The sequence below is a fragment of the Perognathus longimembris genome, chromosome 13 (assembly GCF_023159225.1).
Source record: "Perognathus longimembris pacificus isolate PPM17 chromosome 13, ASM2315922v1, whole genome shotgun sequence".
NCBI classification, from domain to species: Eukaryota; Metazoa; Chordata; class Mammalia; order Rodentia; family Heteromyidae; genus Perognathus; species Perognathus longimembris.
Window position 1 is genome coordinate 1198015 of NC_063173.1, and position 24834 is coordinate 1222848.

Sequence of the window (24834 nt, forward strand, 5' to 3'; positions counted from 1 at the left end):
TGAGGGGGTTCGGAGGGGGCCTGCGGGAGGAGAGGACGAGCGCCCTGGAGCCGGCGAGGTGGCGGGGGGGTGGGGCGGGGGGCGGGGGGGGGGGGGACGGGGGGCCCGGGGGGGACGGAGGGCCTGGAGGGCCCAGGGGGGGCCGGGGGGACGGAGGGCCTGGAGGGGACGGGGGGGATGGGGGGACGGAGCGCCCGGGGGGGACGGGGGGCCCGGGGGGGACGGGGGGCCCGGGGGGGGCGGGGGGCCGGGGGGGGGCGGAGGGACGGGGGGCCCGGGGGGGCGGGGGGACGGAGGGCCCGGGGGGGACGGGGGGCCCGGGGGGGACGGAGGGCCTGGAGGGCCCAGGGGGGGACGGGGGGGATGGAGGGCCTGGAGGGCCCAGGGGGGACGGGGGGCCCGGGGGGACGGAGGGCCTGGAGGGCCCAGGGGGGACGGGGGGGACGGAGGGCCTGGAGGGCCCAGGGGGGACGGGGGGGGGGGACGGAGGGCCTGGAGGGCCCAGGGGGGACGGGGGGGGGGACGGAGGGCCTGGAGGGCCCAGGGGGGACGGGGGGGGACGGAGGGCCTGGAGGGTCCAGGGGGTCCGGGGGGCCGGGGGGGACGGAGGGCCTGGAGGGCCCAGGGGGGCCGGGGGGACAGGGGGGACGGAGGGCCTGGAGGGCCCAGGGGGGCCGGGGGGACAGGGGGGACGGAGGGCCTGGAGGGCCCAGGGGGGACGGGGGGGGACGGAGGGCCTGGAGGGCCCAGGGGGCTGGGGGGCCCGTCCGGGGTGGGGAAGGACCGGGAGCCGTGGGCCCGCGGACGGCGCTGGGGGTCGCGTGGTCACGCGCGGCCGGTCCGGTGCCGGCACAGGGCCACGGTCCGCGACCCCCGGCCTCGCCCGCCGCGGGCCCCTCTCGCGGACTCGCGCTGGTCCGTTCTGAAGCTCGGCCTCCCCATCGGGTCCTCCCGGCTGCGCTCGACAGCAGCCCCCACGCTTCCCAGACGGGGGGGACGCGCACGGAATCCACACGCTTTCCAGACGGGGGGGGGGGACGCGCACGGAATCCACACGCTTTCCAGACGGGGCGGGGACGCGCACGGAAACCACGGAAGGAGGCGCGGTGGAACGGTCCTGCGCCCCGATTGACCCCTGTGTGCTGTTTTCGATCCACAGGACGATGGCATTTACCTCGGTATTTCTCGTTTAATATTTAGTTATCTGGTTTCTTCATTAAATCGCGTATTTCAGTGGATTTGTTAGCCACCCCTGTGAATACGATTCCCAGCTGAACACTCGTGTCTTTAAGATTATACTCTCATTGAGAAAATAAGACACCGTACGAATAACTGAAAATACAGGGGTAAAAGTATCAGAGGGGGGCTGGAAGGTGGCTTAGCGGTAGAGCCCCCGCCTAGCAGGCACGAGGCCCTGGGTTCGATTCCGCAGCACCACATAAGCAGAAGAAGCCGGAAGTGGCCCCGTGGCTCAAGGGGCAGAGTGCTAGCCTTGAGCAAAAGAAGCTTAGGGACAGTGCTCAGGTCCTGCGTTCAAACCCCAGGACTGGCAAAAAAAAAAAGGAATCAGGTATACTAGGAAGGCTTTGTGATTTAAGAGACTACAGAATGAGTGAAATAATCCTTCTTGAGGCACTAGCATATAGGAATGGGAGGGAAAGAGGCAGGAAATAAAACATGCCACGTACACGGAATAATAATTGAATGCCTACTGTACAGAGTAGTTGCTGATTCTAGATTTTCTTTTTTTAAATTTTTAAAAGGTGATGTATAGAGGAGTTACGGTTACATAAGTCAGGCCATGAGTACATCTCTTTTTGAACAGTGTTAACCCTCTGTCATTTTCTCTCAGTTTTTTTCCCCTCCCAACCCCGCGCCCCCTCCCCCTGTAAGTTGTATACTTCATTTCCAGCATAGTGTCTAGGGTAGGTTTTCTGGTCTAATTCTTCCAACAGTCATCAAGACTGATAGAGTTAACCCAATAGAGTGTGGGAGACACATCCACACCCAAGTACATAACAGAGCAGCTGCCTTCAAAACTTTACTTACTAGCTCTCTTCTGGTTTGGTCCTCCTCTGTACTAACGTGGATATTAAACCTTAGCGTAAAGAATGAAGCACTTATCATGTTCTAGCACTATGTAAGGAAGTGGCTTACAGAGACTGTATCATGAGACATTTGGATTTATTTAAACAAACACACACTGTAAAGGTTTGTTTTTAGAAATGTAAAATGATGTGAAATATTGGATTTCTGTAAGAAGATGAACTAAATTATTTTAACTATTTCTACAACCTTACAATTAACCAAGTTTAAAAAGTATCAGTTAAGCCAGCTGCCAGTGGTTCACCCTTATAATCCTAGCCACTCGGGAAGCCAGCCACGCAGGAGAGTCTGAGATTTTTTTATGACCAGTTAGTCATCAAAGAGGTGGAAGTGGAGCCATGGCTCAAGTGGTAGAGTGCTAGCCAGCCGTGAGCAAAAAAGCTCAGGGACCATGCCCAGACCCTGAATTCAAGCCCCAGGACTGGCAAAACAAACAAAAAGTTGTTTTTTACCTGATCATTAAAATTATGTGGAATTTTATTCTCTAAAATTCCATTCTCTTTAGTATAACTCTGTCTAAAAATATATCCAATATTGGCAAAAAGTATTCTGATGTAAATCTTTTTAAGGCTATCTTATTAGTTGTACAAAATGAGTTACATTATGACATTTTTTGTGCATAACTCTAATGTGATCATAGTCTCTCTTTCTCTCTCTCTCCTCTATCTCTACCCCCCCATTATCTTCACTTGACCCCTTTCCCTTCCTCTTTCCAAGTAATTGCCCTTCTATTTCCACATCTTTTAAAACAAATCTAGATTTTGCCTTTGAAAATATATGGAGTATTTGTCTTTCTGATTCTGGTTGTTTTCCTCGACACATTGGTCTCTACTTCCGTTTACCTTCCAACCAGTGGCACAGTTTCTTTCATTCTTCATGGCTGAATGACACTCCATTGCCTAATCCATTGACCCACGGAGGGGCTCAGCGTCTGACCCCGTAACCTGACTGTGGTGAGACATGGATGGATGTGCAGTTGTGTCTCCTGTATGCTGCCTAAGAGCTCTTCCAGTAGACACACCGGGAGTGGCAGTGTTGGTCAGGTGGTAGTTTAGTGTTTTGGTTTCTGTCGTGGTTGCGCTCGCGTGCACTCTCACCAGCAGTGTACAAGGCTCCTCCCCCCATCCTCAGTAACGTTTGTCGTTTCTTTTCTTGGCGACGGCGATTGTGTCTAGGGTGATACAAGTCCTTTCATTATATGATTTAAACTTTGGGTGGCATCTTATTATTTGTCATAGCACAGTGAATCTCTGACTGGCCCCTAGGATATTTCATTTTTTTTGTCTTTCCTTCCTCCAGAGGAAGATGAAAATCCCTCCGCGTCATCTCCATCCTTTTGCGTCATCTCCTGGGGTGACGACTGGGTCTCGAGGGTCGCGCCTCGCCTCCTGCCCCTGCCGTCCTCTGTGTCACCTCTGGCGGCTCCCACGCGCACTGGGACAATCCCTGGGCCTGGAGCATGGCTTTCTCTCACCTCCTCCCCTCCCCGAGATATCAGCTAGCCATTGTGTCTCGGCAGTCCTCATTCTCCGGAGGGCTTGGTTGACTTGCACGCTTGCCGGTGGGATCACAGGAGGGGTGTCTGCTCTCGTAGACGCTGAGCTGTGTCTGTTTGTCCGCCCCGCGCTCTCCTCCTGGCAGTCTATCTGGCACGTAGCAGGCGTTCACCGGGAGCTCAGGGAGTGGATACACGCCCCCCCCCCCCCGCCCCGTGGCTCTCTCCGTGGGTCCCGCCTGCCCTTCACAGCCTTCTGTAACGCCCCTCGGGAGGCAAAGCTCCTGTCCCCTGTCACCTCTGAGCAGTCTTTCTGCCACACGTCACCTGGTCGCCCCAGTGACCGGTTCGCCTCGTGCACAGCCAGTGTTATCACCTCCAGTCTCCTCAACCAGCACCCATCCACCCTCATCCCTTTCCCTCGCCCCCGCTTCATCTAAGCTTGTCTTACATCTTACCAAAGCTACGTATGCCAGTGAGCTCATACAATTAAGTCCAGGAGGCGTATTAGACTCTATTTTGTTTGGCTTGCTAGCAGCGTTTCACTGTTGATAACATCTTCCTCCTCAAACTCTTTTTTCCAAGCTTCTCTTGGTTTTCTTCGTATCTTTCAGCCAATCCTTGGCCGTCTCCTTTTTTATTTCCCCAGCCTATGTTGATATTTTCATGGCTTTGAAACATGGCTTCATGACACGGCCGAGGATGAGATGACTCTTAGGCCACGGCTGTCACGCCTGTAGCTTTGGTCTCCGTCGAGGTGCCTCTAATTTCTACTTGGGTTCTTCACTCCAACTTTCCTCCTAAGTATAATTATATATAAATAGTATATATGTATATGTAAACATATATGTATATTCGCATACACTCTTTTTTTTTTTTTTTTGGCCAGTCCTGGGCCTTGGACTCAGGGCCTGAGCACTGTCCCTGGCTTCTTCCCGCTCAAGGCTAGCACTCTGCCACCTGAGCCACAGCGCCGCTTCTGGCCATTTTCTGTATATGTGGTGCTGGGGAATCGAACCCAGGGCTTCATGTATACGAGGCAAGCACTCTTACCACTAGGCCATATCCCCAGCCCCATACACTCTTAATATATTTACTTGATCCAATGTTCCTAGCTCAGTACTGCCTAGATCCTCAGTGGAGAAACCAAAGGGTTGTCTTTTATTCTTTCTCTCTCCCCCCCCCTCCTCTTCCTCCTCCTCTCCTCCCCCCCCCCCATCCTGAGGCTTGAGGACCTGAGCACTGCCCCTAAGCTTCTTTTGCTCAAGGCTACCACACTCTACCACTTGGGCCACAGCCCCACTTCCAGCTTTTTCCAAGTAGCTTATTAGAGATGAGAGTCTGATGGACCATTTTGCCCAGGCTGGTTTTAAACTGTGACCCTCAGAGCTCAGCCTCCTGAGTAGCTAGGATGACAGATGTGAGCTGCCAGTGCCGGCCGCTCTTCTTCTCTTTGCCATTATTTTAGCAAATCTGTCACAGAATCCTTTCAGTTCTTGTCACTGTCTATGGCTCACAGCTACTCACCTCTCCTCCTTTCTGCTTCTGGAATACTAATCAAAATGAGCCTCTCCCGCCTCGACCATTAGAAGAGACTCCCAGCCTGGTCTTGTTTCTCTTTGCTACACAGTAGCAAGGATGGTCTTTAAAAATCATAAAGTCCAATCCCTTCTACTCATCCTTTCAAATAAGCAACCACCTCCTCTAATCCTCCCATCATCCGTAAGGATCTAGTCTGGATTCCTTGTGTGTCTGAAAGCCTGCCCAGTCTGGTCCTCGCTCACCACTCTCGTCCGTTCCATAACGCTTAGCTCTCACACTGTCTCCTTCTGTAGTTTTATAAGATGGTAATAACTCCATTCTGCGCATCGCTTAGGCCCCTCACTGTGAAGCGGTCCCGTCCTCCTCTGGCTCTCATACCTCATGTGAGGTCTGCCGGGACGTCACGGCAGCTCTCCCCGCGGGACTGCACCGCCTCTCCCCGCCTGCCCAGCCACCAGGATGCTGCAGACCACTGACTCCTCTGGCCTGGGTTTTTACAGTCGCCTCCCGTGCTTCCTGTCCTTTTCCCTTGAAGTTTATTCTCACAGAGCAGTCACTCCTGTCTCTCTTCTTTTTAAAACCCTCCAGTACTTCTGCTGTCAGGGTGAAAAAGTAAGAGTCCTTCCTGTGACCTGCAGTGTGCTGTACGGTCTGGACACACCATCTGGCTGGCTTCATCCCCTCTTCCTCTTCTTCATTCTTCCCCACTCTGACTTCCCTTCAGACCCTCAGACGTGAACGTGCCAGGCCTGCCTGTCTCAAGTTCTTCCTGCCTAGTGCCCGCCCTCCCTCCCTCCCTCCCTCCCTCCCTCCTCCTCCTCTCCCTCTCCCTCTCTCCTTCTCTCCCTGACATAGTTTTATTCAAATGTCATCTTCTTAGCAAATCTTCTCTTGATTTAATGTCTCTCACTGAAATTAATTTCTTGAGAACAGAAATGTGTGTTTCTGTTCATTTGGGCTCAGTGCTCAGAACAGTGTTGAAACACACTGTGAGCGCATGTGTCTTTGGTGAGCAAGTGAACAAAAAAGGGGGATTTCCACTTTATTTGCCCAATGAATGCTCATCAGGGGCCTTGCTACAAAATGCAAAATTATTTGTTGAAATCGACTGTTTGATTATAGTTTCAGGTGATCTTTCATCTAACTTTCCAATTGTTGACTTTACTTTTTTCATCATTTAAAGTTTTCTACCTCTGAGAACCTGTTGATGATTGGCTGACCTTACCTCTGGTTCCTCCTACCCATCTGCTTACAGAGTAGTTCCTGGCCATTATTTTGAGTTTGTTAATTTGTAGGTGGGATTTACTGATCAGTTAGATATAGAAGAGAAACGTCAAGGTCGATTTCACATTTGTGTATCTAGTACAAATTAAAGTTAAGGGCTTTTGAACAGTAAGATTTAAGACAGACATGTAATGGACTGGTTATTATTTTACTCTAAGGTGCTAGAAGAACACCCGATTTGGAAAAGCCCTTACTTAGCTCAGCTTCCAAAAATAAATTCTTTAAAGATGAGCAAAAACTAATCCAGCGAGAATAAAGAAAAGGTCATTCTTGAGAAAAATTTCTAGCTTGAACGTATGAGTGAATGGAATTTGAAAAAGTGGGTTTAATATTAGTGTAGCTATTTCCAGCTCTTTGATTATTGAGTGCAGGGCAGATCTGAAGGATAAGATAATACTCTAACTTTGAACAGGGAGAATTTGAAATGTTTATGAGACACTTAGAGGATGATATCCGGTATGTGATTAGAAATATAATTATGAAATTTAGGAGAAAGAGAATGATATAGTACAGGAGATAATTATGGTATAAATGGCTTTTGATGCTTTGATTTATCCAACAACATTTATTGAAGTTCTATACTGCAGCAGACAATGTTCTAAATACTGGAAACACAATAGTAAACAACACAGATAAAAATCTATGTCTTCTTGGACTTAATTTTCTGGTTGGAAGAAACAGACCCAAAACAAATGAGAAGCAGATGATAAGATAGAGACTACAGAGCTATCATCTTCTCTTTTGTTTCTTTCTAATTAAATTTTTAGTATGGAAAATGTTAAGCATATGCAAAACTAGAAAAAAATAGTATAACACACCCTATAAACTCAGCTTTAATAATGAGGAACAACCATTTATCTTATTTTATCTCCATCCCTATTGTTTTCTTTGTACCATTAGATTATTTTTAAGTGAAAAACAATGCCATAATACCCTATTCCATAAATCTTCAATCAGGATCTCTCTGAAAGATATGTTTTAACGATTATATTATTATCACACCTTAAATTTTTCTTAACATCATTAAATAACTAGTTAGAAGCTCATCCTTTTAAAAGCAGTCTGTTTCGGGCTGGGACTACGGCCTAGTGGTCAAGTGCTTGCCCTCGTATACATGAAGCCCTGGGTTCGATTCCTCAGCACCACATATATGGAAAATGGCCAGAAGTGGCGCTGTGGCTCAAGTGGCAGAGTGCTAGCCTTGAGCGGGAAGAAGCCAGGGACAGTGCTCAGGCCCTGAGTCCAAGCCCCAGGACTGGCCCAAAAAAAAAAAGCAGTCTGTTTCATAACTTGGTTTCATGACTGTGGTTGATTTATTTTCAGATCAGAATTCAAGGACGTGCTCATTTTTTTTACTTGCTAATGTCTCTTGTCTTTTTTTTTGCGTACCGAGGTTTGAACCCGAGGCCCTGTGCTTGCTTGGCAGTCCCTGTGCACTTACGCCATGCCCCAGCCCTTTTTACTGGAGTTCACTTTACAGATAGGGTCTCCACTTCTGCCTGCCTAGGCTAGCCTCAGATTATGGTCCTGCTGCTTCTGCCTCCAGTGTAGCTGGGATTACAGGCATGAACCATCACACCTGACCCTCCCTAAGTCCAAATGGCGTTTTCCTTTGCTATTTATTATATTGCCATCTTAATTTTCTACGTTGTTTTATATTTTCTAATAGATTTATTCAATAGCACTTATAAATCATTAACATTCAACATTTATTACATATGTAAGTGGGATACATGTTCATAGTTTTTTACTGAAAAAGTAGTATGGTATCAGAAGTTGGGAAATGCTGTTCACTACCATACTATTTTATTTTTCTCTTAGCCTTTATCACTTGCCAAACCTTTTGTTGGCTTTTTTTTTTTTTACACTTTATCTCAAGATTTTATTTTGAAAATCTCTGAACACAGAAGAATTGAATGCGTTCTATAGTGGATACTCATATATCCACAGTGACCATTTTACTATATATTTTCTTTGTTATTTATCTTTTCATTTATCCCCCTTCTGTTTATCCACCTATTTATTTTTATGAATCTCATTACTTGTTGCAGATATTGTTACACTTCCTCTTGATACTTCATCATGCATGTGCTTAACTGTGGTACTCTGTATTTATTACTCTTTTTCTTTTGAAGTAAAATTCACATACACTGAAATGTAGCAATCTTGAATTATCTTCTGTGAATTCTCAGAGGCAGATCTCCATGCAATCCAATTTCTGTTCAGATACAAAATATTAAATCTCCTCAGAAATGCTCTTTAGTCTCCTTTCTCATAAATTACCACCTTCCCAGTCTCCAGCAATCACTGTTGGGCCAGATTCATTTTGCTTGTTCTAGAACTTCACACAAAGGTCAGCCATACATTCATTTTTGTCAATTCTAGAACTTCACACAAAGAACATGATACAAACCTTTTTGTATAACGTTTTTTTGTTGCTTGGCATATTTGTAGGTTCATTCATGCTGTTCTATGCATCAATATTTTATTTCCTTTTAATGAGAAGTATTCTACTGCTTGAATATGCCAATTTGTGTATCCATTTCCTAAGGGTGGATGTTGAAGTTGTTTTTAGTTTTTACTATTGAGAACAAAAGTGCTATGAACATTTCTGTATGTATGTGGGGCTCAAATTCCCCGTCCCCCGCTTTTCCCGGGGAGATGCCAAACCCCAAATTATGAAAGACACTCGGCTCTACTCCTCCCGCCTGTGGAAGGAACAGAGCGTGTCTTTATGGGCTAAGCTGAGTCGAGAAAAGATGCCGAGGCCTCCCCTCCCCGTCCCCCCTCGCGTGTCCGACGCAGGACAGAGATTCCGGGGAGCCGGTTTGGATGTTCCACCAGTCTCAAAGAACTTTAATCAGGGAGGGGTTTATATAAGGGTAATGGTGGGCAGGAAGGGGAGGGACTAATTGACTATTAATGATTGGCTAGATGGGCTGTCCCTCAGGTGATGTCACGGAACTTCCTCTATGGACGGAGACCACAGCCCCCCAAGGACCGGGCCTCTGGGGTCTCCGCGGCCATGATGGCGTGCATGTGCTCGCCCCCAGGGGCGGGGGCTTCTCTTCTGGTTGAAGCCGGAAAGAGGTGGGAGGGGCTAACTAGGCCGTCCCCTCTTAAAGGCACAGCCATCCCCAACATATATATATTTTTTTAATTATTTTTTTGCCAGTCCTGGGGCTTGAACTCAGAGCCTGAGCTTTGTCCTTTAGCCTCTCTGTGCTCAAGGCTAGTGCTTTGCCACTTGAGCCACAGCGCCACTTCTGGCCTTTTCTGTGTCTGTGGTGCTGAGGAATCAAACCCAGGGCTTCATGCATGCAGGGCAAGCACTGTACCACTAAGCCAAATTCCCAGCCCTCTGTATAGAATTTGTTGGTGTACAAATGTTTTTTTCCTTATGCTTACTTTTTAGAACTCATTTGCTAGAATTGCTACATTATGTGATAACTGTATGTCTATCATATCTTTTTTCCATAACATGTACATTTTATACTGCCCAGACAATGTACATAAGTTCAGAAGTCTTTTTTTGTTCCCTTACATTTTTTTTCTTGCTAAAGAAACTAGATTTATAGGTTCCCCATAGAGTTTCCCACATTTTGGACTTTGCTGATTGCATTATCTTGTTATCATCCCACATTTTTCACTTTCCCCTGAGTTTCCTGAGATAAAAATCTCAATGATCATATTCTCATAGGTATTACTAATGCTTCCTATTGTATCACATCTGGAAACATATCATATCTACTTAGTTCATTTGTGTGTGATGTTAAAATTGATCACTACACCTGGCCACTCTTAGTCTCTTGTGTCCATCCAAGTGTTTCTGAGGAACCATTTTAGATGGAGTGGTCTGAGATGGTTTCTCTACAGGTGACTTTAATCAGTGGCCGAATGGCAACAGGATGTCGGCTTTGTGAAGATTTTAAGACAAAGAACTAAAAAAGTAAGGAATAGCAAGTTCAAAAGCCCCAAAGTAGAGAAGACATTTGGCATGTTCAGAAAGAGAAGCCTTGGAGAGTGCAGGGGAAATTGATATAAAATGTACAATTAAAGAGGTAGCAGTGAATCACAATACACAGGGCCCTGTATGCTATTCTATGTAGACTACATTTTATTCCAAACGTAGTGGGAAGGTTCTCCCATGGTTGTATGTGGAGAATGAGTACTATGATCAGATCTGATTTTTCAAAAGTCACATTGGCTGTAGGTAAAAAGGGGAAAGGTGACCTTTATACAATCATACTTGTTATAACTGTAATGTTAGCCCAGATCAGTGGATAGCTATCATTTTCTCTGCTTAAATGAGATTATCACTTATACATTGCAATGTTAAATGGTTCTTGGAGTATTTTTTTTTAATTTTTTTCTTTTTATTGTCAAAAGTGAAGTACAGAGAGGTTACAGTTTCATTTGTAAGGAAAGTACATTTCTTACCCAACTTGTTACCTCCTCCCTCATTTTTCCCCCCGTCTCCCCCCTCCCCCTTTCCCTCTCCCCCCTTGAGTTGTACAGTTGGTTTACCCCAACTGGTTTGGTTAGTATTGTTATTGCAATAGTTTGTCTTTTTATCCTTTGTCTCTCAATTTTAGTATTCCCTTTCCCTTCCCTAGTTATAGTACTTGTATATTCTGTATCCAGGGTACTAAAACCAGTTACAGTGATAGCAGGGGTAAAACTATGGGAAGGGATTACAAGAGAGAAAAAAAAAAAAGGGTACTGTTTCACATGCCATGTTGAAAATAATTACAACAGTGATATAACACTAGTTTTCATAACTTGGAGTTCATTTCACTTAGCATCATCTTATGTGTTCATAAGGGCATAGCTATTGAGCTATTGTGATCTTCTGCTATGACTATCCTAGACATGTACTAATTATTCCCTATGAGGGAAACCACAGAGTCCATGTTTCTTTGGGTCTGGCTCACTTCACTTAGTATGATTTTTTTTTTTCTTCTAACTCCTTCCATTTCCTTATGAATGGGGCAGTGTCATTCTTTCTGGTAGAAGCATAGAATCCCATTATGTATATGTACCACAGTTTCTTGATCCTAGAGTAAAAATTTTAAACTGTAGAATTGAAACTTGACAATAAATTTGAATGCAGTTAGAATAGCAGATGGCAAATGAAAATTAAAATGTTCTTTTAAAATGGCTTGATGGTTAAAGAATACATTGTGGGCTAGTTAATAAATGTAACTTTTTAACATAGGAACAGAGATGCTCAAATATTTCCACAGTCCCCAGTGAAACCTCACAGCTAGCTGTTTCCTATCTATGGCCTGCTTTTGGGTTTTAGTGCCTTATTGTCTACTTGCAGTGAGTTACAATTGAAGCTGCAGAGATTGTATGTAATTTAAGAGAGTTTTCTTTTCTGTTTGTCCTGACAAAGTAAAATGTAACCTGTATTTATTGCCAAGCACTTTACTTTTATCCACCTTGTGAAGATAAGTGTTTGAGTATGGATCTTCTGTTTAGATGTGTCAGTTTAGTAGTTATCTTTGGGCAGACCCCCCCGCCCCCCCCCCCCCCCGCCATTCTTAGTCACTGCGTAAAGGTTCAGGGCATGCTGGTGGCATTCTACATTTCCAAAATTTTCCCAATTTTTTTCTGCTCCAGAAGATTCAGTAGGATTTATTGCTTACTTGCTGGCTGGCTGGCTTGTTTCTTTGTATTTTTAAGCTGCTGCTTTGGAATCCATGTACCCTTAGTTACAAAGCCAACCAATAATGGTTTCTCTTGATGGTAGACTATCCCCCTACATCTACTGCTGGTCTTCTAAACTTCCTACAGTTAGAGTCTAGTAAAAGTCAATGTACGAATCTAGCCTCATTTCTGAATCCCCAAGCATACCCAACTTAACTCACAATTTAGTAGAGTTGATTTAAAGGAAACTTTTGAAAAAATTAACATTGAAAATTCTTTTTAAAAATGAGTTTTATGGGTGGGCACCTGTGCTCAACCTATTATCCTAGCTACTCAAGAGGCTGAGATCTGAGGATCGCGATTCACAGCCAGCCTGGGCAAGAAAATTCATGAGAGTCTTACCTCTGATTAACTACCAAAAAAGTCGGAAGTGAAGCTAGGGCTCAAATGGTAGATTGCTAGCTTTGAGCGAAAAAAGCTCAGGGACAACACCTGGGCCCCTGAGTTCAAGCCCCAGGACCAACAACACCAAGGGAAAAAACAAAAGCAAAAAAAAAGCATTTTGTGTTCTGATATCTTCAATAAAGCATGAAGCAACCAGAACAAGCATGGTGCGTTCATGAACTGTGGCGTGTCAGAGAGGCCATGCCCTGCCCCCAGAGCCAAACCCACTCTCTAGGCATTGAATTAGTAACCAGAAGGTCAAAGAAAAACGTCCACGAGGCCTGGAATGGTCAGAGAGGGTTAATGCCGTGACCTGAACTAGATCTTCTGTAGGGCTACATAGTATTTAGGTGGGAAGAAAAGGGAGGCAGGCAGCTCCAGGGACAGTAGAGTTAGTTTGATCATGATTCTGAGGACACCAGTTGAGCAAAAAAGGCAGCAGATGATTAAGCAGACAGACCAGATCGTTTAGGCCTTGAAAGCTAGACGGGAGGTTGGGGACTTCTAGGCAGCAGGACTGAGAAGTGACATGACACCGAGTCGTAGGGGAAAGTAACTTCTGCTTTCAGCGTGTTGTGCGGTGTTGGCAGACTTTCTCAGCCTTGGATATTTTTTTATCCTTACAAGTCAGATGGGGAAAGAGCATCAGGTACCGAGTTGAGTACTAGTCTCAGACCTAAAACAGAGACAGATGAATGAGACGGGAAAGGTGGTAGTTTCTGTGCTCTATAGGTTGAAAACTCAGTGTGGCATCCGTTGTAATTTACTCAAGTTCATGCAACAAGAAGTTGTAGAGCTTGAGACTCAAAAGACCTGGGAGTCTTTTTTGTGTAGTTCACATTTTAAAAGTCTACTGTGTAGACTGGCCCAGGTCGATCTGTCCGAAGCTTGGGGAGGGATCAGACACGAAGACCCTGCCAGGGAAGCCATTGTAGTGATGCTTACCTTGCTGGAACTTAGACGTATGCTAGTGGTTTTCAGCTGGAGAGTCTGTTCTCCACCCCCACCCCCACTCCCCATACACACACTCAGGCAGCATTTGGCAATGTCTGGAGACATGTCAGTTGTCACAAGAGTGGAATATTCTTGGCTTTTAATGGGGAGAGGACAGAGATATTTTCATGCTAAACATCCTACACTGCACAGGAAATCCCCCACCCCCAACAAAGAATTATCCAGAGAGGCAGTGGGAATGAGGAGATAAGAATGTTTCCAAGGGAAAATGACTGACAGCTGGGTCAGTCACTGCGTGTGAAAGGCCTTGAGTAAAAACAGTGTCACTCCGTGTCCCAGTAACTGAACAAGAAACGTTGTAACACGGGGCTGGGGATATAGCCTAGTGGCAAGAGTGCCTGCCTCGGATACACGAGGCCCTAGGTTCCATTCCCCAGCACCACATATACAGAAAACGGCCAGAAGTGGCGCTGTGGCTCAAGTGGCAGAGTGCTAGCCTTGAGCGGGAAGAAGCCAGGGACAGTGCTCAGGCCCTGAGTCCAAGCCCCAGGACTGGCCAAAAAAAAAAAAAAAAGTTGTAACAGAAAACTAACCTGGATGGAAATGTGTTCTGTGTGAGGTAAAGTTACGTTCTCAGAACGTCCTAAGTGTCATCACGCAGTAGGCAGAAATGATCTTAATATGTCCAATATTGTACTTGTTCCCTTATGTAACTAGAACCCCTCTGTACGTCACCTTACAATTTAAAAAAAAATGCATCAGCTACAGCCACATCCCCAACCCCAAGCTGCCATCGAAGAACCACTTAAACTGGTGTCCTCAGAATCATGATCAAACTAACTCTACTGTCCCTGGAGCTGCCTGCCTCCCTTTTCTTCCCACCTAAATACTATGTAGCCCTACAGAAGATCTAGTTCAAGTCACGGCATTAACCCTCTCTGACCATTCCAGGCCTCGTGGACTTTTTCTTTGACCTTCTGGTTACGAATTTAATGCCTAGAGAGTGGGTTTGGCTGCGGGGGCAGGGCATGGCCTCTCCGACAAGCCACAGTTCATGAGGCTGTGAAGGAAACAAGCAAGAAATGGTCACCAACCTGGAGTTCTCTGTAAACAAAGCAGGAATTAAGTGGGAGTAGGGAAGGCTTATAATACTTGTGTGTGTGTTTTCAATAAAAGCTGTCAGTGTTTCAGGGTTCCCCCACACACCACCTTTCTTGTTTGTTTATGTTTATATTGTTGTGGGCTTGGGGGCATTGGGTACAGGTCCCGAGGCTTGAACTCAGGGCCTGGAACTCTGACCCTGAGCTTTTTTGCTCAAGGGTAGAGCTCTATCACTTGAGCCACAGCTCTATTTGCAGCTTTTTTTCGGGATGGGGTAGAGTGGGAGGGTATAGTTAATTTGAGACAGGGACATTCAGGGACATTCAGGGACTCAGGGACTCAGGGACATTCTTGCCTGGGCAGGCTTTGAGCTGCATTCCTCAGATCTCAGCTTCCAGAGTAGCTGGGATCACAAGTGTGGGCCACTAGCACATGGCTGTTGTTGTTTTAGGGCAAGATTTCACTATGTAGCATAAGCTGGCTCAAAACTCATAATCCTCCTGCCTGGGTATCCCAAATTCTGGAATCACAGGAATATACTACCATGCCGAATCAGTTTCTCTTACAATTTTTTTCCTAAGTTGAGTGCCATACAATCTTTATGCATTATATACTGTGGGTGTTTTATGTATGCATGAACTTAGAAAAAATAGCCTTACCTTCATTCCATATATACAAATTTCTTTTCTGATCCTCCACCTACTAGCACTCACTAGGTCTACTTGGCTGGTCTATCACGATGGCCTGTTAGCAGTTTAGACTTGAAATGGTTTCTTGGTTTCCAAAGGAAAAGCAAAATGATAGACAGTGTGTTTAGTTTTAAACATTGAGAATTATAGAACGTTGGTGTTGGAGAAAATAGTATGTCTCATGCAGTCAGTGAGAATCAGTTTGCTTTTCCTATGCTAGTTTCCCAGATGTGGTAATTGCTGCACATTCGATGCTTCAAAACAACAGAAATATGAACAAGGTGCCCGTCAGTCTCTTACACCTGATATCCTAGCTGTTACAGAGGCTGAGATCTGAGGATCCTGGTTCAAAACCAGCCTAGGCAGATAAGTCGAGAAGACTCCTTTTTTTTTTTTTTTTGCCAATCCTAGGGCTTAGACTTAGGGCCAGAGCACTGTTCCTGACTTCCTTTTGCTCCAGGCTAGCACTCTACCTCTTGAGCCACAGCGCCACTTCTGGCCTTTTTGTTTATGTGGTGCTGAGGAATCGAACTCAATGCTTCATGCATGCCAGGCAAGCACGCTACCACTAGGCCACATTCCCAGCCCTCGAGAAGACTCTTATTTACAATTAACTAGCAAATGCTGTAAGTAGAGCTGTGGCTTAAGTGGAAGAATGCCAGCCTTGTGCAAAAAAGCCAGATGAGAATATGAGACACTGTTTTAGCCTCAGGACTGACGACACCACCACTACCACCACCAAAAATGTATTCCCTTATGGAAGTCACAAGTCCACAATTAAGGTGTCATCAGGCCCACACAACATGAGTAGCCATTTCCAGTTTCTAGCGGCTCTCGGCATATTCTAGTTTATGTCTACGTAGCTCTAATCTCTGCCCTACCTTCACATGACCTCTGTGCCTCTCCTCTGCCTGGCGCTTTCTGGGTATAAGACCCACCAGCATGAGATCAAGGATGATCTCATTAAGGACCCTTAAACATGTGACACCTCTTTTCCAGCTAAGGTCATAGTCACATATTTGAGAGGGCACCTCTGTCCATTGTCGGGTCCATTCAGTCGGCAGTGGCTCTTGTCCACTCATGGCCCTGAGTGTACAGCAGAAAGCATACCGCGTTGATCCTTGAAGACACAAGGTTGTGCCTCTTTTCCTCACTAAGCAGATGAGAGAGGCAAACCATTTTCACTTAAATAATAGTGACTGTTATGAAGTAGCTGTCACTCACACATTCCCAATCTCAGCTGCTCTGTTCTGGCTAATTCGGCCTGGGGTCACATTAGCATTTGTAGGAGTCATGTCATAATTCTTTACTCAGATTGAAATTGCTGGGATACTGAAGAGCCCCACATCTTTTTCACACATACTCTTATTTTTTTAATTCAAAAACTATTTATTGAGTGTCAGTAACAGTGCTGGACAAGACCAGCAAGACAAAAGGGGAATGAAGTAAAACCTGCTTCTGTCTTGTTGGAGTCAACTGTATACTAGAGGAGACACTAGTAAAGGAAACACCAGTTGACCAAATAATCATGCAGAGAGTGCAAAATTACAGACTGGGAAAGACTGACCTGGGCTGATTTGAGAGTTCATAAAGATAAGACATTTGCAGTAGGCAAAAGTAGGCTCCACAACTTCTCCAAAACCTAAATACAGAACTACTCTATGATCGAGCAATATCATGCCTGGGCATTTATCCAAAAGATTATGGATCAGGATGCAGTAAAGCCACTTGCACAACCGTGTTCATTGCTGCACTATTCACCATAGCTGAAGTATGAAAACAGCCCATATGTCCCTCAGTAGACAGCTTTATTGAGAAAATAAGGCATATACACACAGTGGAGTTTTACTAACCCATTATGAGAATGGCATTACATCATTTGCAAAGAAATGTATGGACTTGGAAAAAATTATGTTAAGTGAAGTAAATCAGGCCCAGAGACACAAAGGACGCATGTTTTCTCTCACGTGAAAGCTAGAAGTAATTTACAAATGTACATACAAAGAAACACATTGGGTTGTATGCAAGTACATACAAATACCAGTAAATTTGCAGGGGAGTATTCAAACTGCATCATTCCTTAGAAAAATGAATATAATCTAACAAAACTACACTTGAAAGGTGTGTGTCAAGGGGAGAAGGGAAAGAAATGAAGAGAGGAGTAGGGAGGGAGAATGCAGTTATAACATTCAATGCATATCCTACAAAATTAAGAAAATTGAGAGGAAGGGGAGGGTGGGAAGATGGAAGAGAATGATGAAAGGGGTGACATCAAGATGCATTGCACTTAGGATTTGTTAAGTGGTACCTCCTTTGTACAACTACTTAAAGATAATATATATGCTATTTATTGTGTTTTATTTATGTTTTTGCTGGTCCTGTGGCTTGACCTCATTGCCTGGGTGCTGTCCCTGAGCCTGTTTATACTCCATGCTAGTACTCTACCACTTGAGCCACAGTGCTACTTCTGGCTTTTTCTAAGTGGTTTATTGGAGATATGAGTCGCATGGATTTTCCTGACTGGCCTGTCTTCGAACCAGGATTCTCAGATCTCAGCCTCCTGAGTAGCTAGGATTACAGGTGTGAGCCGCCAGTGCCCAGCTAATATATTATTATTTTTTAAGTGGGATTCAGGAATTAAGGCTGAAGGGTTGAAGTTCCCCACTGGTCTTCCTAACACCCTTGTCAGAGGCAGTAGTGACAGAAAGTCTCAAAATTCTTCCACAATATAGTCTGTTCATTGCTTCTATTTCCCAAAATGTTGTCTTCCATGCTTTCAATTAAGACAACTGAAAGGAAGATTACCTAGTAATTGTCACTTACCAGCCGTTTCAATAAGATTTCTTTCTCATTGGAGGAGGGAGAAGGGAGCACCAGTCCTGGGGCTTGATCTCAGGACCTAGTTGCTGTCCCGGAGCTTTTGTGCTCAAGGTTAGCGCTCTGCCATTTTAAGCCACAGCTCCATTTCCAAGATAACATTTTTTATAGTAATTGTATATTCCAAAGCTAAGGAAGATGACATTCACAATCCTATCTCAGTTATTATTGATCTTTTGTAGAGAAATCTGTTTCTGATTATTATACTTGATCCTGAGAATAAGAAGTAAATGACTGGAATCTAGATATGTGCTCACCTTTTATTCTTCAATTACAGAAATGAAGAAAGGGAAATCGGGAGGGAGACACTTCTCCTCTTTATATAGATAAAGATGTTGTGCCTTTCTTACATTCGTGAGAGCTTTAGGGTGGTATGACTGAGTCGCTGTGGCAAAGTCACATCCAAACAGTCACCCCTATAGATGTGACAAATGTTTTAATGACTTGGGGCTCGTATTAGCACTGATTTGACTTGCCATCTTAAAAGAAACAGAAGTCTTATACATTTCTTGCTTGCTTGTTTTTATTAGCATATATTGATCTTATAAAATGATGAGTTCCATTTTGAGCCATACATATACATAATATATTCTGGTCACACTCTTCCCCTAATATCTTTTTTTTTTTGTCCCTGTTCTTAGGTTGCATTTAAAACTGATTTTTCCCCCCTTAACTTTTTTCCTTGAATCTTCGTCCCCCATTTCATAAAAGTTGAAATGTCAAATACAAAACAGTAGAAGGGATGTGTGAGGGGGAGCACCTTAATCTTGCGTGTCAAGTTTATGACCTCTAAATAGGAAGCCGTGCCTCTGCTTCTTGGCATTGGTGGATCAGCTCCTGTTCCGTTTTTGCCTTTGAAAGGAAACAACTATTATGGCTTGACTCTTATAAAGATATTAGTAGACTGCAGTGACTATATTTGAATTAGTCCAGTTATTAAGACATTTGTAGTCTATCTAAGAAAACTTAAGTCTCTGTCAACAACTTGGAGGTTGTATTTACTCACTTTTAGAAAACTTGTCATTTTTCTTTCCTTAGGTTTCCACTGTATCCAAAAGGAGGGGAGAAGTTACAATTTGATTATGGTGTCTATCTTCTGAACAAAAATATAGCACAGGTAAGTTGTTTGTTGTTCTTCACTTCTACTTCCTTGAATTAATGACTGTCTTCCTAAGTAACTATTGCAGTCAACCTTTTTATTTAACCAGTTACTTGAGTAATGCAAAATTCTTTTATACCCATAACCCATTTCTGTGCCATTGTTGTGACTATGATGAGGCAGCCAGTCCCACTTGGAATCCTCCTGCACTAGAAGCAGTGGCTAGTAGCTAACCACCGTGTTCTTACTTGCTGCTCACCTTGTACTTGAATGTGTGGACTTTATAATCACTTGGCTCTACAGTTTGACTCGTAATAGCTTTCTTTCTGTAGACCACTTCTAGGGACTCCTGTCGCATTGTTGTTTAAGGAATAAAAGTTTAGTGCTTTTGGCACATCCTTAATGGTCTCCTCACCTCATTATCCAGACCCAAAGGAAAAGACCAAACTTACGTTCCTTCCCAACCATCTTGGATTGTTGTGGCTCTTTCCGCATCACATCACATCACTTAGGGTCCCACTTGCATAATCTTTAACCACATGCCATAGGAAGACTGTGAGATGCCTGAGTTTGTGTTTTCCTGAAAGACATATGCAGCAGGATTTCTTTAGCATACTTGGCTCTCCCTCAGTAAGTGGACATTCCATACATTTTCTTCTTACAAAGGAAGACCAGCTCCAGTGCTTTTTGTTATTTGAGTATCTTTCAAACTGGAACAGCCCATGGATGAGAACCCACAGCATGGCTGTTGTTGATAAACCTATGCACTATGACTTTCCCACATGGTGATGCTGTCGGTTCCTTTCATCCATAGGGATCTAAAGACCTCAACCATTTCCTTGTTTACGTGTGATCAGTTGAAAATTATTCTCCGATAGGGCATTACCTTTGCTTAGTTTCCCTTAACCAACCGCTATGTAATGATGTTTTCCTTTATCTGTTTTTTATTAAGATTGTTATCCTTTTTGTCTGAAACCAGATCGAATGTCTAGTTTGCAGGCCTGCACTCATGGCTTACTTCCCAGCCCCATGCTCAGCGTCCTCTTGACTGTAGTACGTCTAGTTATCTTTGTTCCAGCTTGTCCTGGGGTCCAGGCAAGCACTGTGCGCACCGCCCCTGCCTGGCCCACGGCTCACCTTAACCAGAGCCACTCTTCTGCTTTGGGCAGGGAAATATTCCAGTCAGAGGAGTGGGGCTTGATGCCCAGGCTGTCCAGCTCACAGCCCTGTGATCACAGCCGTGTTCTTCCAGGAAGAGCTCAGTGCACCAACAAAATGGGTCAAGTAGTGCCCAGACTAAGACAGCATTAAAAAAGACAAGTTATAGCAAGTGGATTCGACAGCATCTCCTGTGAGGTCGGCTATAGTAGAAAGAGCACGTGATGGGGCTGGGTCCCATTTGGGAATCAAATTGGCACCATTTAGTTGGACTGAGTTCTGATCTGAATTGAGACTTTCTCTGTCCTCATTCTGTGCACGTCAGCACTAATATTGGAAGGCTGCTGGAATCTTCCAGCTGAGACCTGCCCTTGCCATGGTGCCTGGGTTTCCTCTGAAGTCTCAGCTGTAACCCAGCAGGCACGTGTCCATACCATGCGTGCGCGTTCCCAAACATCCACGCACGCGACGGACACACGCTGGACGGACACAGTCACTTCTTTCTTAACCGAAGCCCAGTGCGAACTCAAGGATGTCTTAAAGAGGTGCTGAGAATAGCCCTGCTTGCTTTGAGAGTGAGGCCAACTAGAGACTGACTGTGCAACAGGAAGCAGGAAGTCAGTGCTATTTTAGACTCCAAGACTTCCTGTTTGTTGGGAGTACTTACCAAGTAGCCCCTGACTTTTTAACTGAGCCATGGGTACAGGTATGCTAAACTAGTTTTGTTCATCTGCTTAAGAAGTAGATTAGTAGTCATTTTTAACCTCTTCATCTTGACTGATACCCTTCATAAACTGATAGGTTATTTGTATTTGTGAATGATGAATAAGCACTCTACATTCATACCAAGCACTGTCTTGCTCTCTGGTATTTGTATTCACTACTGTTGTGACAGTTTTAAAGGGAGTGGACACTAGCCAGTTACCAGTGGCTCACACCTGTAATCCTAGCTATTCAGGAGGCTGAGATCTGAGGACCACAGTCTGAAGCCAGCCCAGACAGGGAAGTCACTAGGACTCTTTCCTCCAATTACCTACCAAAAAGCTGGAAATGGAGATGTGCCTCAAATGGTAAAGAGCCAGCCTTGAGCAAAATAGCTAAGGGACAGAATGCCCAGACCCTGAGTTACAAGCAAGCCCTAGTACTGGCATTAAAGAAGCAGGAGGCAACAAGAAACTTCAAGACAAACCTTCTTAGATTTCCAAAACTATTAAAGAAACCCCTTCCATACATTTAGAAACTTTTAGCCAGGTTTTGACCCCAAGAAGCATGGAGACAGTTTGTCTCTGACCTTACTGCCATCACTTTTTTGCATTTAATTTGTAACAAATCAAAGAACCATTCATTATAATAGCTCCTAACCAAGTACGGTAGCAAGAAGATATTCCTAGCTTTTGAAGGTTTACCTACACAGACACATGCATGTTGTCACAGGGAGTTTGTCTTCTCAGCCAGTCTCACTTGTGCCTCATCTCCAGAGAGGTGAACAAATCCTAGTATTCAAACCGCCCACCTCAGTGATTTACAGGCCGCATTAGCGGAGGTGGATGAAAGCTCTGGCATGTGTAAAAGTGCCAGAGAAAAAGGAGTGAAGTCACTTAATACTACGTTTATAACTTGGTTGAGGATTTGAATAGTCAATAGGACCTTTCATCACAACCAGAAGTAGTAGTAAAATCACTTTTTTTGGTAGAGGAAATGACAGAACTTAGTAATATTTGTTACTTCAGTATTTGGGATCAGTCCAGCCCATGTTTTGAAAGCACGGGCTTAGAAAGGCAGACCGTCGAGTGGAGCTCCTCCGGTGCTGTCTAGAGAGTGGGGCGCTGCCCTCCGCGCGCACGTCCCTGCTGTCTGAGGGCGTGTGAGCGCTGGTTAGTATTGGAAGTGAGTTCAACAGAATGCCTGTCTTCAGCACCAGCTGTTAAGATTCGTCAAGTGCCAGCCCCTTCGGTGGGAAACGGCCTACCCTGATGGTCATTAGGGGAGGTTAGAGAAGGGAACCTGTCAGAAATCAGGGATCATGTCATTAGCAACGATTTTATAAATCAGGCCCGCCTGTCACTTATGTCAGTGACCTTGGAAGTCCAGTATTCTAATGGATGTAGAGCACAGTAGTTTGCCTGTAAGAGGCAATGGAGTAGAAATTAAAATAGTTTATCTTATGTTTGTGGAGAACTTTATAATTTGTGAATTCAAGCAATATGTGTTTGAGTCCATATGCTCCCTCCTCCTCACTCTGTAAAAAGAAAAAGGCAGGAAATAAGAAATGGATTTGAAGACAAGAATTGTTGGCTTTTACTTCCATATGCCCATTGTTCTATTATATTTCTGTGTTAAAACTGTACCAAGTCAGAGTCGATACTCTCACGTAGAGAAGGGACTGAAAGTGCCCTGAGAACACACAGTATGTTTACCATTGTGGCATTTCCACCGGAAAGGCGAGGTCTGAGACACTAAGTTCTGGAGACATGTTTAATAAATGAATGGAATGAACGTGGATAGAACACCATGATAATAACAGGAAGCAGGGGCATGGGGTAGTGACTCAAATGGAAAAAGAAATTGTGGGACATGTGTACATACCTTTATAAAGGAGATAACTGCCATTTGCAATAACAGACACAAATGTGGATAACATTACTCTAAGTGAAATAGCCATACCCAGATACTTTATTGTCTCTCTTAAAATCAGAATCTTTTTTTCTTTTTTGAGTATAATGTTATTGTTATCATTATGGTATTATACAGAGAAGCTACCATTCTATAAGCAAAATGGACGGTGCCACCCCTTCCATTACTTTCCCTCCATTTCCCATCTCTACCCACGAGTTACATAGTTGATTTACACATAGTATATACTGAATAACAGGATTGCATGTTTTCACCCTTCCTCCTTTCTTGTCTGCACCCCCTCTTACTTCTCCCCCCCAAAAAACAAAAGCAAGAACAAATACCACCACCACTCAGAATCGTTGGGAATGACAGAGGGAGAGAAGGGGGGAGGGTAGAGCTGTGGCTCAAGTGGTAGATAGAGCACTGGCCTTGAGCAAAATAGCTAAGAATCGCACCCAGACCCTGAGTCCAAGCCCCACTGCCAGCACAGAAACAAAACAAACAAAAAAGCTAAAGGCTGGGGTGTAGCTCGGTGGCACATAGAATACAGTATATTGGGTGTACACCTATAATCCTACCACTCAGAAGGCAGAGCGAAATAGTAGTGAGTTCAAGGCCAGCCTATGCTGCATAGCAAAAGGATGTTTCAAAAATAAAAATCAAGTAAGTAGAAATAGAGTATCACCAATAGTTACCATGATGGTGAGGGAGAGAAGGAATGGACAAGTAGATCAGAGGGCACACATTGGAAGTGAGGTAGGATGAATAAGTCGAGAGATGTAATATGCAGCAGCAGATTAGAGTCAATAACACCATATTGTATACTGAAATTGTATTGAGAGTCGGTTTATATCCCCCAAAAGGGTGATAAGTGGGTTTATTTGTTTGACTATTGTGATTATTCTATTGATTGCATGTGTATCTGTGTGTGAATATATACATATACATACATAAATACATATATATATATATATATATACACACACACACACACGTATATATAGTAGCTGAGGTTTGTGGTCTGAAACCAGCCCTGGACAAAAAGCATGAGACTTACAAAAATCATAATGGGCTGAAGGCATGGCTCAAGTGGTAGAATGCTGTGGCTCTGAGTTCCAACCCTAGTATTATTGGGGGGGGGAGTAAATTTTTATATGTATATAATATATATAATATATAATATATGCATGCATATATACATATATATCTTAAATGAAAATGATAAAAAGCTAAATCTTCTAGTAGTTAACTTTCTTGGTTACAATGGACTTGCTTTGCTGAGCATGCAGCATGGGTTGTGTTCGCTGAGCTAGGTTGTGGCAGGGCGGAGAAGGGGCTGGAGGACCCGGGCCACCTTCAGTCTTCATCTGATATTCTGAAATAGCCTGCCAGCTCATTCATAATTTAGCTACATTCTACTTCTCTTCAGATTATTGGAGCAGCCAGTGACTTGGATAACAAATCAAACCATACCATTTTCCTGTCTGCCAATGGCTAAATCATTCTTTCATACTTTCCACTTATACTTAGAATAAAAGTAAAGCCCTGGGGCTGGGGATATGGCCTAGTGGCAAGAGTGCTTGCCTCGTATACATGAGGCCCTGGGTTCCATTCCCCAGCACCACATATACAGAAAATGGCCAGAAGTAGCGCTGTGGCTCAAGTGGCAGAGTGCTAGCCTTGAGCAAAAAAAAAGAAGCCAGGGACAGTGCTCAGGCCCTGAGTCCAAGCCCAGGACTGGCCAAAAAAAGTAAAGCCCCAGGGCTGGGGACATGGCCTAGTGGCAAGAGTGCTCGCCTCGTATACATGAAGCCCTG

General features: G+C 44.6%; 1 protein-coding gene across 1 annotated transcript in view; it reads left to right on the plus strand.

Moving 5' to 3' along the window:
• Nucleotides 1–24834, plus strand: part of Uvrag (UV radiation resistance associated) — a 249916-nt gene that overhangs the window by 182822 nt on the left and 42260 nt on the right. The window contains 1 exon segment of the mRNA XM_048360028.1: nt 19183–19261. Coding sequence (XP_048215985.1) covers nt 19183–19261 — 79 coding nt within the window.